Source organism: Cynocephalus volans, chromosome 10 (assembly GCF_027409185.1).
Source record: "Cynocephalus volans isolate mCynVol1 chromosome 10, mCynVol1.pri, whole genome shotgun sequence".
NCBI lineage: Eukaryota > Metazoa > Chordata > Mammalia > Dermoptera > Cynocephalidae > Cynocephalus > Cynocephalus volans.
In genome coordinates, this window is record NC_084469.1 from 990,325 (window position 1) to 1,006,672 (window position 16,348).

General features: G+C 47.6%; 1 protein-coding gene across 2 annotated transcripts; it reads right to left on the reverse strand.

The window, feature by feature from the left end:
* Positions 1-926: 926 nt before the first annotated feature.
* On the reverse strand, positions 927-5,861 carry LOC134388372 (tubulin gamma-1 chain-like). 2 transcript variants are annotated; one of them, XM_063111357.1, is made up of 11 exons: positions 5,813-5,861; positions 5,418-5,530; positions 5,047-5,214; positions 3,978-4,046; positions 3,431-3,510; positions 2,852-2,978; positions 2,530-2,616; positions 2,259-2,408; positions 1,675-1,827; positions 1,430-1,591; positions 927-1,242 (listed from the first exon to the last, which is right to left on the reverse strand). In XM_063111357.1, exons 1-11 carry the CDS (start codon positions 5,859-5,861, stop codon positions 1,045-1,047), a joined length of 1,356 nt encoding a protein of 451 aa, XP_062967427.1. In that variant the 3' UTR covers positions 927-1,044. The 2 variants fall into 2 exon arrangements, with proteins under 2 accessions (XP_062967427.1, XP_062967426.1); XM_063111356.1 differs by having other exon boundaries at positions 3,951-4,046.
* Between the last annotated feature and the right edge of the window lie 10,487 nt (positions 5,862-16,348).

Genomic DNA, 16,348 nt, shown 5'->3' on the forward strand with positions numbered 1-16,348 from the left:
TTTTCTTTCTTTCTTTCTTTTTTTTTTTTTTTTTAAGATGACCGGTAAGGGGATCTTAACCCTTGACTTGGTGTTGTCAGCACCACGCTCAGCCCGTGAGTGAACCGGCCATCCCTACATATAGGATCCGAACCCATGGCCTTGGTGTTATCAGCACCGCACTCTCCCGAGTGAGCCACGGGCCAGCCCCTTGCTTTTATTTCTGATCTTAGTAATTTCTGTCTTCTCTCTTTTTTTCTTGGTCAGTCTAGATAAAGGTTTGCAAACTTTGTTATTCTTTTCAAACAATCATAAATAAATAAACAAACAAACATACATTATATGGAAACAATAAAATAAAAGAATAAATTTGTCCTCTTGACTTGATGTTCCTAGACTCCAGCTGCCTGAAACTAGTGGATCTCCTGGACTGTCTTTCCAGCACCACCCTGTTTGCAAGAAGCTTAAAGGTAGCTGGTCTGATTCCATTGCTTGCCCAGGGCCTAGTGGTAGGGGTGGTGGCCTCAGGCCCACAGGTTTTGTAATCAACAGGACTCTCTGATGTGGGAACATGAAACGGGTGGAATGTTCACCTAATATAGTGACTTGTGAGAGGCAACTGGGATCCAAAGGGGGCCAGACAGAGAACAAGGTAATATCTGTGGGCCTATTCACCCTGGAAAGGAATTTCAGGTAGGTCAAACCCCACCTGTGTTCTCCAAAATTAGGCAGAAGGAAAATCTGGGGGAGACCGTTTGCTCAGAGTTGAAGATGCTAGAAATGGGGAGGGACTCCATCAGAGTGATGGTAAAAGAACAGGCATCCCCTTGCCCGGTTTCTAAAGCCTTCAAAGAGACCAGTGACTTCATTTATGTCCACTGCTTTATTAAAGATAGTCTCATAAGAGGAGAAGTAAACATGTCCCCAGGCCAACAGGGAATGTGTGTACGTGTGTGTATGAGAAAGAGACGTGTGAGGTCCCTGATCTGTGCTCTGAGGGGGTGGTCAGTCAGATGGGGCCTGGCCCAACCAATAAGGCAGATGAGGGTCCTTGTCCTGGGGGACTCACTGCTCCTGGGTGCCCCAGGAGATGTAGTCTGGCCGTGTGGCTGCATGGTACTCATCAATGAGTTGCTGCACAATCTCCCTGGACGTGTCCATCTCATTAAAGTTGTCCTTGAACATGTCCTCCTTGCGGAACTGCTCCAGGAATGCCTCCTGCTTCCTCACCTTGTCGTACTTACGACAGGTCCTTTCAAAGAGCTTGCGGTAAACAGAAAGCAAGGGCGACAAAGAATTTGGAGAAACAATGTGGCCCAGAGAGCCAGGAAATCAAGGCTGGGCTGTACTACAGCAAAAAAGCTGGAAGCAGGGGCAACTGGGATGGAGAGAGGTGAGTCACAATCAGGAAACCAATTAGGGGAAAAAAGGTGCAAACTACGAGACTCACCGAGGAGATGCTGGTGTGGTTGGCCATCATCAGACCGCTAACACGGTGGGCTGAGGGCAGGTAGGGAGACTTCCTGGACAGGGCCACCTGGATGCTGGCTGGGCCCCAGGGGATGAAATTGGCCAACTTCCGTTCCCGGATCCTCTGCAGGCTCTTGTGGACCTGGGGTGGGCACAGGAGTGGTGATGGTAGCCTCTCCTCTAGCCCTGCAGGTTCAGGGGGTAGAACTGAGGGGCCTCACCCACCTGGGTGGGGTCCACCTCTCCCTGGATGATGTTGAGGATGGCAATGTAGCAGTGGTTGGTCTGGCGGTCCCGGCCTGTGGACACCATCACGTTCTTGGGCTGTAGCAGCCGCCTCATGACATCTAGGACCGTGGTCTTCCTTACGCTAGCCACCTGATGGGACAGTGGGTCACAGGGACCAGGCCAGCACTCAGGGCACAGTCCATTGATTCATGGACAGAGAACAGCGGTCAACACATGTTCCCGTCAGACTCGGGGTAGGAGGGTCTCTGTGGGGAATGTCTTTAGATTCAGGTCTGTACTGAGTCTCTGCCACAGGATTACGGTCTTAGCCCTCCTCCGCTCAGCAAACTCGTGCCCTTGTGCAGTAGCAAAACCCAACTCCATACAACCCAAGCCCTGCAGGAGCCAAAGGCAGAGGGAAGACAGGAAGATGGGAAGACAGAGAGCATGTCAGCAAGAAAGCTGTAGATCTGTGCCTGAGCGCAGAGCCTCTGGGAGCTGCAGAGGGCAGCTCCTGGGGTAGTGGGGGGAAGAGAGAGACTAGGTTGGGGCCTGCCAGGTCCACTGAGGGTTGCTCTTACTGACTGGTCCGTGGTGAGGGGGGTGTAGCCGGTCATGAGGAAGTGGAGCCGGGGTGTGGGAATGAGCGAGGCAATGAGGCCGATGAGGTCGTTGTTCATGTAGCCAGGGTAGCGCAGGGTGGTCGTGCTGGCCGACATGATGGTGGACACCTGGGGGCAGGGGTGTCACTTCATAGGCTTTGGCCTGGATGAGCCTCCCTTCCCCAGATGGCCCTCCAGCAAGGAGGGTGTCCAGTCCAAAGGAGTCCAGGAGTGGGTAGTGGGTGCTCACCAGCTGGTTGATCTGGGAGAAGGACGGGTTCTGGATGTGCAGGCGGTCTGTCGCGATCCGGTTCAGGGCTGTGTTGTCCAGCACCACCTGGGGGGACAAAAGAGGGTGGCAGATTTATGGGAACAGTGAAAATAGGAAACCCGCCTGAACTTAGGCTCTGAAGCTTAATTTCCTTTGAGCCTCATGGCCAGAGAGTCCCATCTAAAAGGGACTTGCACAGGCCTCTGGCAAAGGAGGGCTCAGAATGGGCTTTTTAAATGCATGAAGATGAATAAGTCGACAGGGACACTGGGAGTGGGGAAAGGTAGCATCCAGGACTCACCACACAGTCTGCGTTCTGGGTCAGCCTCTTGAGCGTGAGGAGTGAGTTGTAAGGTTGTACCACCACGTCGCTCATCTCATCCTGGTTGGGAAACACTGAGTACGTCTGCACCAGCTTCTTGGGGTACCTGGTGGGGGTTGGGAGAAAAAGATCAGGGCAACAGACTGGAGCTTGGTGAACATGAGGTTCCCCAACACCTGTCTGGAAAGCAGCTAAATCTGGAAGGGGAAATTGGGTGGGTCACAGGATCAGTAGAGAAGGGAAACTTGACTTTTGGAACTCTGTAACCCCCAAGGGAGAAGGGCAGAGAGACATCTTAGGATCTAGAGTTCCAGCTCCTAATCTGGCCACACTCCCTGGACCTTCGTACCTGGCCCAGATCCTAGGCTCCAATTCCCACCACTAGGAGTGTGATTGGGTTCTCAGTTGTTGTAACTTCACTTTCTTCACTATAGGAGAGACTAGAAGGGCTCTTTCCTACTCCAGCACATAGGGATGTTTATCTGCAGGGCCTCCCAGTCACTTGGGAAACCAAGTTGGAGGACATGTCTCCTCCTAGTCCCCCAAACACAGACTTACCTGTCATTCAGCCGTTCTAAGAGATAGGAGCCCAGGCCAGAGCCTGTCCCCCCAGCGATGGAGTGACACAGCACAAAGCCCTGCATGGAGAATGGGCAACAGTGTCCAGGTATCTAGTAGCAGAATTTCAAACTGGACTCACCCCCCACAATTTCTTTTTTTTTTTAAAGATGACTGGTAAGGGGATCTTAACCCTTGACTTGGTGTTGTCAACACCATGCTCTCCCAAGTGAGCTAACCAACCATCCCTATTAGGGATCGGAACCCGTAGCCTTGGTGTTATCAGCGCCACACTCTACCAAGTGAGCCACAGGCTGGCCCTTCACCCCACAATTTCTTGGACTCCTATCTTACTGAGCCCTTCCTTCCCCTACGGTTCTTTTACATGTACAGCTTAGGAGACTCTGCCTTGTCTCCAGCAAGGCCCAGTAGCTTCTGTACAGTGCAAAGGGTACATGGGTGGGTCTTGTGCTGAATAGATAGCTTCTAAAGGGTGTTGCCAAGACTTCCCTATGTCGGCTCCCACCAGCATTCCTGGGACACTTACCTCTAGACTGTCACTACCATCTGCCTCCCAATCTATGATGTCAAAAATGTCTTCGTGGATCTTCTCTCCCTGTACAGACAGACATGGGGGGGGTCAGAGTGGGATAGGACCATGTGATGAGGGTCCTGACCTCAGAATAGCCACCCTTGATTCTCCTTATAGCACCTGAAAGTGCTTTTCTGTAGCATAGGTGCCCTGCCTTTTATTTTTAAAAGATGACCGGTAAGGGGATTTTAACCTTTGACTTGGTGTTGTCAGCACCACACTCTCCCAGTGAGCTAACCGGCCATCCCTATACAGGGATCCGAACCCTTGGCCTTGGTGTCGTCAGCACCACTCTCTCCCGAGTGAGCCATGGGCCGGCCCCTGCCCTGCTTTTAATCTACATTGAGAGGCAGTACAGCACAGTGGTTAAAAGCAAGCACTCTATACCCAGACTACCTGGGTTCATACATTAGCTGCAGCCCATTTAGCTGAGTGCCTCTGGGCACGTTACTTGATTTCTCTATGCCTGTTTCCGCTTCTGTACAATGAAGGTAATAATAGAGGTCCACAGACCCTTATCTAAAATCCTTGGAGCCAGTTATGTTTTGTAATTCAAAATATTTCAGATTTTAGAAAGATAATATGGTACATATATGTATATTAAATAAAACCCCAGAGGAGATCTGAGGTGCATTAATCAAATACATTAATATTTCTGTAATTGAAGGTATGAGTAATAACAATAAAATGGACAGAAACTCTAAAATAGTCTGTCTCCATTGAGATTTGGTTTTGCTGCTCTTTTGGCTTCAGAGCTTTTTGGATTCTGGAAAGGCAGATAAGAGGCTGTGAACCTGTAGTACCTCCGAGGTTTAAATAAGTTAACACATGTAAAGCACTTAGAATAGCCTGGCACACAGCACCAGCTAGTGCAGGTTCTTAATATTATGTAGTTAACTCCCTGCAGCCATGTCTCTCTCCTTCCAGCTCTCATACATCCTGATCTGGTTTCATCTCTCTGAGAAGTCACAGGGCCTGCGGCCACACAGGGACTTGTGGGCCCTGCCAGGGAATAGCAAATGACCTGGGAGAATCCACTGGCCCAGTTGTTGCCAGCTCCTCCTCCATGCTCGGACAGGTAGATGTTCTCTGGGTTGTACAGCTTGGCATAGGGGGAGTTGAGGATGGAGTGGATCACCCGGGGCTCCAGGTCCAGCAACACCGCCCGGGGAATGTAGTGCTCATTGTCCGCCTGTCAAGGGGAGTCCGGGAAGGGGCCCAATCGGCTAGGACCTGACCAGTCCTCAGTCCTCCCAACACTGGCTCCTGCCGGCCCTCCCTCCTCAAGCCAGCCGCCTGGCCCTTTTGCCCAGCGGATTTCCCAGTACCAGGCCGCTGCCCTTCCCTTCAGGGACCCCGGGCCATGGCCGGCCCTGGACAAGTCGCTGGGGGCACCTGGTAGAAAAAGACGTCCTTGCGGTCAGTGCCCTCGGTGGCGAATTCCTCCACGATGCCCTCGGGGCTGATACCATGTTCGGCGCACAGTTGTTTCCAGAACTCGAACCCAACTGGGAGAGAGGGGGAGACACCTGAGTCTACTTGAGTCCTAAGGCCTGAGGAGCCCAGCTGTAGGCTCAGAGGCTGTCACACTCAAGGGTGGACCCAAGACACCTGGGTCTCTGAGCCATCACAGCCCAGGGCTGAGGCACAGCTCTCGGTCTGGGTCATCATACGCAGTAGGGCAGGAGACTCATGGAAGGGAAAGAGGGACTAGTGGATGCCGAGCTCTTGGGTAGGACCGAGAAGAGGCAGAACCAGAGACCGGAGGGGCTCAGGGCTCGCTTGCTCACTCTGGTTGCCGCACTGGCCCAGCTGCAGCGTGATGATCTCCCGGGGCATTGCTCTTCAGACGTGGGCACGCCAGCCCCGGCCCTGCGGGAGTCACGACTGAGACGGAGGCCTGGCAGCCGGGCGCGCAGGACGTGGGGAGCGCGCGCTCTCTCCGTCTTTTGACGCGCGTGCTCGGCTTGCGCGTGTGCTCTGTCGGCCTCCACTAGGCCAACAGGGAATCATTTTATCCCACAGCAGTGGCGGCTGGAATTCAGCACAGGCGCAGAATGAGGCCACGCCCCATCCTGGCCACCGCTCCGCGCCTGCGTGGTGAGACGGCGGGGGCCGCAGGGTCGCAACATGTGGGGGCGGGGAGGGGCGGGGCTGGGGAGGGAGGGGCGGGGCTGGGGAGGGAGGGGCGGGGCTGGGGAGGGAGGGGCGGGGCTGGGGAGGGAGGGGCGGGGCTGGGGAGGGAGGGGCGGGGCTGGGGAGGGAGGGGCGGGGCTGGGGAGGGAGGGGCGGGGCTGGGGAGGGAGGGGCGGGGCTGGGGAGGGAGGGGCGGGGGCGAGGTCGATGAGCTGTACCAGGTGAACGGAGTCACCTGAGCGGCTCTGCTAGGTTGAGGGCCTGGATTTAAGCCAACTTTATTCTTTTAAATTTCTATTTTTGTTTATTGCGCTGCTGCAAAAGTGGCTCAACACAACAGTAGCCAGAGCCACCATGCAAGCAGCCCACCAGACACTCAACTGCAGTGACACAAGGAGAGTCACCAGCAAAGACCAGAAAAAGAGGAGGACATTTCTCTCCTCAAAGCCCACTCCAGCATAATAGAAGCAACTGCTCTACCACGCCCCTGCTTTTCTTTCTTTCTTTCTTTTTTTTTTTTAAGATGACCGGTAAGGGGATCTTAACCCTTGACTTGGTGTTGTCCTGTGTGCCAGTGAGTAATGCCCAGAGCAGACAGCACCCTCCTGGGGTGGACAGGTCATTCCAGCAGGGATGGGGCAGTGACACAGACAGAGGAGGTTGTCAGGTTTCCCTGAAGAAGGGAAACGTGGTCACATCAGTGGTTGAAGGCTCCTCCCATGGAGGCTTTTGCCAGCCCCTCCTTGGCTGCCAGGCCCATATGTGCCAGAACTGCCATACTGGGGGTTGACATTGGATGGGCTGGTCTATGGACAGACACGGGCAGAGGGTACAAGACTGCAGCTCACTCAGGGGAGCCTTGGGAGGGCAGCATAGAGGGATAGGCCAGGCCTCTGATGCTGTTGCCCACCTGTCTCAAACAGTGCCATGTCCTCTGTCTTAAAGATCTGGCTGGAATTCTATTCCACCGATTTCCACGAGCCTCCTGAATTTTATTCTTTGAAGTTTCTTTCGGCCTATGCACATATCAGTATGCGAGGTTCAGAGGTGGAGCGTAAGGCTGATCTTCTTCTGGCGCAGCTGGAGAAGCCGGAGCACCTGGAGCCTAGTGAGGTGGAGACTGAGGGTGAGGAGGAAGAGGGTGGGTGCCTGTGCGGGTTTGGGGAGGGGCCTGGGCTGGGCCACACAGAGCAGAGTTTCCAGAAGCAGGCTGGGGACAGGGGCACTGAGTACTCAGAACAATCATACAGTGTTCTGCAGTGTGGGGAGACTTCCTGAGGCTGGGTCTCTGGACTTGGGCTTCTAGAAAGACAGTGTCATTGGATGAGACATAGAAACTCACATTGATATTTTCAATTGTTGTCTGTCCAGTTCCAGCTTCCGCCCAGGCTGAACAACTGTCCCAAGAGCTGCTGCCAAGTTCGGCTCGAGTTCCAGCTCCAGCTCCACCTCCACTGCCAGAGGCAGAGCGAGAGCAAGATCCAGAGCCCAAGCCAGAGCAAGAAGTAGAGCAGGAGCAAGATCCAGAGCAAGAGGTAGAGCAGGAGCAAGATCCAGAGCAAGAGGTAGAGCAGGAACAAGATCCAGAGCAAGTGGTAGATCAGACGCAAGATCCAGAGCAGGAGCAACAGAAAGATCAAGAGAAAGATCAGGAGAAAGAGCAAGAGAAAGAGCAGGAGAAAGATCAAGATCCAGAGGTAGAGCTAGAGCAACCTGACATCACCGTTCCTGAAACATCAGAAGAATTAGAAGAAACACCAGCACCCAGGGGAGCCCTGGCTCCAGAGCTCCCACAAACACCCTCACCAGTCCCCACTCCAGATCTGTTCTTGCCCTTCCTTGACGCTGTGCTTCTCCTCATTTTTGTCTGTGTCCTGCATCTCCTCAAACTTTTTCATCTTTTATTTTCAATAATATCCCTTGTATAAAATAAAGTGTTTTTAATATTTTCAAAATTACCATTCAGTGGCATTAAGTACATTTTTAATATGGTGCAACCCTTACCACCATCTAGTGATCGAACAGCTTCATCGACTCTGTAGCCATTAAGCTGTCACTCCCCATCCCGCCTCTCCCTGTCCCTGACTACCACTCCATTTTCTGTGTGTGTGAATTTACCTATCGTGGACTGTTCCTATCAGTACAGTTATATGTTATGTGGCCTTTTGTATCTGGCCGCATAATATGAGACAGATCTGAATAATTTTCATTTTATGTTTTTAGTAAGAGGAAAATTACAGAAAAATCAAAGACTCTATGTAGAGACACCAAGCCCTGATAGTTATTATTGCCATAATCTTGAAATAGGAACTACTTTTGAATGACCAGAGAGCCAGAAGCCACTGAGGAAAATGCTGACTTTTCCTGGTCCAAACAAAAACCAGAATAATGTCAAAAGGTGAAAAGACAAACCCCAGACTGGAAAATTCTTCATGGGCAGAGAAAGGGTAGTATGCATCCTAGTTGTACAAAGAGTTCTCATTTATCCATAGGGACAAACGACATATTCCTGCAGTTCCGCAGGGAAGCAATTCACATGGCCAGTAAATGTCAGACATCCGCGGCCTCCCAAATGATTATGCACAGAAATTTACTCACTATTCAGATAGCATTTGCCCCATCAGATGGGCAGGTCTGTATGTCTGGTGACGACCAGCTCTTGTGAGAATGAAGGAAGAAGAGGTCCCAGCGGATGCCCCAGGAGATTTGTTCATAGATACCCCTGTCACAGGAGCCACTCAGCAGCTCCTACCAAAATGCCCACGTGTGTCCATGTGCCGGGCAGCAGTGATGCTAGGAAGTTACGCCACATATATATGTATTCTCCCTATGTTAATCAATAGATTCAATAAATCTCAACTTGAAAAATTCCAAAGAGTGATGTTTAGGGGACTTGTCAAATAACCTCAAAGTTAATATGAAAAAAAATTACGTGCAAAAGTGGCCCCCAAAATGTTCAAGACATAAGAAGAACAATAATAATAAAAACAAAGAGGAAATTTGCTCCGTCTAATAAAATGTATTGCAAAGGAACATACTTGAAAGTGAATGAGATTGGCAAAGAATAAGCGAATAGTTCAGTGGAGTAAAAGTTTGAATTTTGAAACAGATTCTGGTATATGTGGAAAGGATTCAGATTACTTACGGGAAAGCACTTCATCATTACAGGGATTGAAATATTATTTACTTGGAAATTAAATCCAGTTATGCTTTTGCTAGGTACCGTTCACAAAATTAAATTTGAGATGAATTACTAACTTCAATATTTTGCAAAAGTATTAAGCATTAGAAGAAAGAAAAACACATAATAATTTCCACAGAAGCCAAAAGTCCTTTTGAGAAAATGTAAGACTCATAAATATCAAAACACTAGATAAAATAAGATTTGACCATACGTATTTGTATATCTCAAGATGGAGAAAAATGTGTTATGTGTATGTATTGTGAATTTAGAAAATCAAAAAGAATTAATTAAAAACCTATTACAAACAAGACGACTTACTAAAATAAAATTTACATGTTGCGATTTAGAAAAATTCACATATAAAATTAATAAATGTCTTATGTAATAACAATAACTATCTAGATTACATTACACAAATCAAGATTCCATTTTCAATAGCCACAAAATTGTTAAAATATTTGGCATAAAGCTAACAAGAACTCAACAAAGCCTGTTTAACTATGTGATTTAAGCATTAGAACACTCTTAAAACATACATACACAAACGATAGAGAAATGTCAGAGATATTTTCTTGGCCAGAAAGCCACATGATCCTAAGGATTTTATTTTCTCCTAAGTTACTTTATACGTCTGTCATGATCACATTAAAAACAGTCTCATTTGTTTCTTCACCTAGAACAAAATAAGATGATTATAAAATGTTGACGAAACATTAATCGTTCATCAGAAAAAAATGAGGAAACAAATCAAAAGGGAGGGGTAAGTCTACCAGAGATCGAAAATTTTTTTTTATAAATTCTTCATTATCAAGACCATATGGAATTTGTTTATAAGTAAATATAAAACCTAATGAAAAAGAATGGAGAATTCAAAGAGATACCCAAGATTTATAGAAATTTAGTATTTAAGAAAGATAGCATTTCAAATCACTGGTGAAAATATGCTGCTACTAATGTAGCAGCAGTTAACATGGATGGCATAGCAGCAATTAATAAAGCAAAGCAAACTCAAACAAAAGGTAAATGCCACCAACTAGGTCAAAACGACACGACAAAAAGTAATTACAAGCTATAATACTTAAAATGGGTGATCAATAATGTTTCAATTTTAAAAAAAGCAAAAAAACAAAAAACCTCTTAAACTAGGATAATATCACTAATACAATGATGTGTGAAAAAATGAGATGGAAATGACCAACAAAATGAACTAAAAATGAACAAAATATATGAACAATCTAATAACACAAAAGGAAATTTAAATTGGCATCAATACTTAATTAGGTGCTTAAAATCCCTCATAGAGAACTAGACATCTAAAATATATTGAAATACAATACTTCACCTATTAGATTTGCAAAATTTAATTTTTTGATAACAAACTTGTTAGTGAGACTGTGGGGATCCAGGTATTATAATACACTGTGGTGGAATGCAAATGGTAGAGCCCATAAGGAGCAGAAACTCGCAAAATTTAGCAAAATTATACTTGTATATTTACTATTTTATACTGTAACCCAATATTCAGGAATCTATATCATATGTAACCTTGAAAAATTATGAGGTGAGGTGTCGACAAGATTGTTAATATGACAATACCTATTACTAAGGGTTGGAAACACCCCAAATTTTCATTCATAAGGTTTGCATGAATAATTAGGGTGCATTTTTACAATCATGATTTCTAAACACTGAGTGTAAAATGTTATTGAAAAAACGAACAAACTGAAGACAATGAAGAGATGTACATGTTCATAGATGAGAAAATAAGTAGGGAAAATAGATCAATTCTTCCAAATAAATCTATAAATTTTGTTTATATATAAATAACAATTGACATTTTTTACGCAATTTGATAAATTACTAATTCTATATTTCATACGGTTGAGTAAAGGCATAGAATAGAAAACTCAGTTTTGAAAAAGTACACAAGATACCGTCGCTCGTGGTGACCGTGTGGCTTTAATAGCACACGGCTCCGCGGTCAGGACTGTCACGCCGCGGACTGTGCCTGCCAGCCTGGGGCCGAGGAACCGCCAGGACCGTCGGCCGACGACAGCCCACGCGGGTCCCCCTCACGGCTGTGCTCGGCGCCTCGTCAGCGCGGACCCCTTGCACCGACCTGGAGCGCCCGTGGGAATCCGTCGTGTCGCTGGAACCCGCTGTCATCGGCCGCAGAGGGGCGGGAGCAGGGAGTGGAGAGCGGCCGGTCGTGCGCTCCTGTCCCCGGGCGGGACGGGCGGCCTGGGGACGGCAGCTGCAGGCAGGGCCACCAGGAGGCGCCACGGAGAGCGCACCCCGCGACCGCGGCTTCCCGTCCGCGGCTCTGAGCGCCGCGCACCGGCGGCTGCGGGGACGCGGCTGACAGCCCGGCGCGGACCGCGTGTCCTCTGTGCGCGGTGGCGTCTGCGCACGCGCACTGTCCCGGTTAGGGCAGCTGCTGTCACCACAGGTGAACGCCTCAGGGACCCATGTGGTGCTCTGGATAACACCTCCTGGGAGCCGATGTCTACACTGCAGCCTCCGAGCAGTCGGGGTCGGTACGATCCCCCGTGGCCGTCACCAGGGCCCTGTCCCCTGTCCGGGTTTATGTCTTCTTCCTAGTGGGAGACGCCCCCCATAGACTGCTAAGAAAACGGTCTTGGGCTGCTAAACGTCCAGAGGCCCGTCCTCGCCTTGTCGGACTCACGTTTGACGAGGAAAAGCGGAGATCGGAACCGACTCTGCACGAGACGCTGAAGGCCGGACTCCCCTGTCGTCTCCCTCTTGAGGCTCCTCCGCAGGGTCCGTCCCCTGGACCCCCACACCCAGAGTTGACACGGTGTCCCCTGTGCTTCCCCAGTGCGGGGCGGCGTGTGGACCCATCGTCACTCTCCACGTGGGGACCTCTGGGGACCTCCGGGACCTGTCCCTTCCTCCTTTCTCCCACGGTTCTCTCCTCCTGCCCATCTCCGCGGCTCTTCCTGGAGCGCGTGTTGTTCAGACACTGGCTCTGCGGACACGCACTTCCGTTTTCTCTCTCTCTTTCCCTTTTACTCCTTTTACTTTTTTATGCTTTTCTTTCAATTGTATCTTTCTTGTTATCCTTTTGTCTTTTTGATCTAATCAGACTTCCCTTGTGTTATTTTCTCATCTTTCTAGTGAGTTGTTTTGTAAGTTAAATTTCAACACTTATTGGCCGCCCCATGGCGCACCCGGGAGAGAGCGTCGCTGGGAGAGCAGGGGCGCTGCCGCGCGGGTTCGGATCCCACATAGGGATGGCCGGTGCGCTCACTGGCTGAGCGCGGTGCGGGCGACACCACCCCTAGGGTTACAACCCCCTTAACTGTCACACACACACACACACACAAAACAAACAAACAAAAATTTCAACAGTTATATTTTTAATTTCTAAATGACCTCATGGTTATTTGATTCTTCTTCTCCCTCTTCCACTTTAACAATGTCTGTTCTTCTTCAGTAAGTCCAACAGTTTCTCTCCTTTAACTCTGAGGAAGTTAATGGTATTTTCTGTTTCCCTTGCATGATCTCTATTTCTTCCAATTCGCATTTTCCTTTTTTGTTTGTTTGCTTTGGCCTATTTCATATTAGAGGATTTGCTGAAACTAGAGGATTTGCTGAAACATCTGGGGCCCTTGGCATCTGCTCATGGTTAACAGGGCAGCACAGGAAAGTCTTGCTCGTGTGCCGTGGCTTCGTGGCCTGTGGGTGATTCTGTGAGGTTCTTTGACTGGGTTCTTGACTGAGGTGCCCAAATCAGCAGAGTGTGTACTGAAGAACTGGACTCCAAGGCCAGATGACACGCATTTGGATTTTATTTTAATTTTACAAGTTTCCATGACAATTCCTAACGGATCTTAATGCTGAGCACACCAAAGACTGTTAACACTAGGTATTCATGCCATCGTCAGTCACATAAAGGACACCTACAAATTTAGGATACAGAACTTCCAACAAATAGTCATTTAATACCCGTTATTTGAAACCAAGTGTTTCGGGGACATACGAATTAGAGAGCATCTGGCTTCTTTAAGGGGTAAACAGTGAGGTGGAGCTGAAGATGGAGAGAAGCACAGAGAGAGGACTAGGAACGTGACAAGTTTGACGTCGCATCTCATAGGCACTTTTTACTTCATTTCTCTCCATTCATAGCACATGCTAAGTGTAATCACAAGATCGGCGCCTCAGCTTGGTTGAGTTGAAGTCAATGCAAGTCCTAGTTCAAAGAAGCCCTGAGTCTTCTGCTTGGGAGCCAATCCACACCATGACAGACAGATGTGATGGGTTTTAATCGTTAGCAGGGTTGAAGTTGTCCAGGAGAACATGGGAAAATGAAAATTCTGAGAAGAAAGGAGGGAAGCATCCAAAACTACCATGGAGCAGGGCCGGCCCGTGCGCACTTGGAGAGTGCGGTGCTGACAGCACCAGGGCCACGGGTTCGGATCCCTATGGTGGGTTGGCTGATTGGCTCACTTGGGAGAGCGTGGTGCTGACAACACCACATCAAGGGATAGGATCCCCTTACCGGTCATCTTTAAAAAAAAAAAAAAAGTAATTTTTTTCAACTGAATAACTTGTCTCCATTGCTTTTTATTATAGAATAAGAGGTGGTTCTGTGTTAAGTATTTTGGCACTTGGAAATAATAAAACCAAAATTAGAAATGGAATGTAGTTCTAAAACCTCATCAAATTACAGTGATAGCTATAGTAATGAAATCCATAAAAGATTCTTAAGTAATTATGACACTCAAAATTCAGAGCTACATGCAAAGTCACAAATATATTTAAAGTTAAAACTCATAGCAATATTAAAAACTTAGCAGCACACTCACCTCCCTTGCCTTGCTGTATGTATCAATCCTTTCAAAGAAGCAGCCTCTCCTAAAGCAATTGTCATTTCACTAAATTGATCACCTGCCTCAAACTCCTTGACATTTGAAACTATTCTTCCAGAGTCATCATTTTAATTTCCCTCCCATGACTTGGAATTACCAGCCTCAATACATTTGCATTGTTCCCTGTACTATTCCACAATGGGGGACAAAAAGCCTACCCTTGCCTTATCTGTGAGCATCTTTTTTCCTTGCAATCAGCTTATTCTCCATAGCAGCAGAGTATCTCTCTGTTGCATATTATTCCAATATGATCATGTATAGGCTGGCTGGTAGCTCAGCTGGTTAGAGCACAGCCTCGTATCACCAAGGTCAAGGGTGGTGTGGATCCCTATATTGGCCAGCCACACACACACACACAAAGATTCCAATATGATCATATATTTTACCTAATAGGAGCAGATGACACTGTTTTTGTTTTGTTTTGCTTTTTAATTAAATAAACTTGAAAAATATCTGTTTATTTCAGACCTCTAGAATTTTCTAGGGCTTACTAAGGTTTATCAATTTCTCTCTTGTAAACACACACATACACAGAGTGCCTAGAACCCAAGTTGGAAGTTACAGCAGAAAGAAGATACTACATAGGCACAAAAAGAACAGCAAGAAAACTCCAATTCTGATGATTTACAGGAATGATTTTTCCCTTTGCAAAACATGTGTTCTTTCCATTTCTTTGCCTCTTGTAACTTAACACGTCACCCCTCTCCCAAATATCATCTACTTTCCACTAAACTTACTTGCTTTAATGCTCTTCGTTTTTAAAAGTCAAGCTCATTTGCCACTTTCTGCAAAATAGCTTCTATCGATTCTCAAAAAAGGAATCTATTGTCCATTTTCTACTCAGCATCGTTCCAGAGCCTCCCCCAATATTGTTGACATTCTCCTCAATACCACATTTTTAAATGATAGTCCTAAACATAAAAGAAAAGCACCTCGATGGTCATATTGTTTGGATCATTTCTTTTGTCATGGGTGTCAGAATTTTTCACAGATTTTTTCTCATTCAGTTGCATGCCAGGACAAATGAACCATAATTTTCTACTAATGTTTAAGAAATTTGTAATCATCTTCTAGCTAAGATGTCATGAGACCCCCTTTCCTCCCTACACATGTGTACATATCTGCATCCCCTATTCCTAGGGGGATTCTGCAGGAGATGAAGGGAGAGGGCTCCCTTGACTAGTGCGGGTGCCCAAGGTCAGCATGCTGGGGTGTCAGTTTCCTGGGATTGCCTGTGACACTGCTATCAAGGCCATGCACAGAAGCAAGAGGAATGTGTTGGCCAGAGAAGGAAGACCCAGTGGGCTACCTTAGGGGTTCAGAGGTGTCCCCTGAGACTGAGAGTGAAGAAACCCACAGTAAGTAGGACAATCAAGGAGGCTAAAGTGAACGGCAGAAGTCAAGGCAGGATGGTGACTCTGGGAAATCTTTGTGCCCAGGCAGTTCCTGGCTGAAGGAAGTGGTCGGCAGACAGAATTAAAGGGCTGGCAGGTTATCAGGCAGCACGTTCATGGTGACCTTCCATCTGGGTATTCTTGATGAATCCTGTTTCACATGTTTCCAGACAATTCATTCATCAGTACTTGGCACCTATTACTTGCCAGGTGCTGGGCTGGGGGCCTGGGATAGGGGCAGACCGAGGTGTAGACTCTGCTCCTGGTTTGCTGACTGTCAGGTGAGGGGGACTAAGGATCATGACATAATGCAGAGTGACAACATGTGTAGGTAGAGCACCAGGTAATAAAATCATAGACTCTTCTCAAGTGCAGCACTTCAGGGAGTATTTATGGAGCCCCCGTGTTAGGCCCTTCCTGGATTCTGCACACAATATAGTGATAGAGTTGCTGTCTCCCAGGACCAGTAGGCTGTGGGCTGGGATAGTGTTGACAGCAATGGATCTACATCACAGCAATGGATGTGTGTCTAGTGTAAAGAAAATGGGGTGTGAAGCCAAAGTATGGGGGTGGAATCCTGATTGTGTCAACAATGGATATTTTATACAATTTGAAAAGAATTGCTGAACATATCTGCATACTTTCATCTAATGGAGATATAAAGTTATTCCATAAATGGAATCTTCCTCAATTCTAGTTATGTTTGCATTGAACATGAGC

Coding starts and splice junctions, on each gene's coding strand:
- LOC134388372 (XM_063111356.1), bottom strand. CDS start 5,861: ATGCCCCGGGAGATCATCACGCTGCAGCTGGGCCAGTGCGGCAACCAG. Junction 2,409..2,529: donor TCTCCCAGATCAACCAGCTG/GTGAGCACCCAC, acceptor CCCTGCCCCCAG/GTGTCCACCATCATGTCGGC. Junction 1,243..1,429: donor ACCACACCAGCATCTCCTCG/GTGAGTCTCGTA, acceptor GTTTACCGCAAG/CTCTTTGAAAGGACCTGTCG.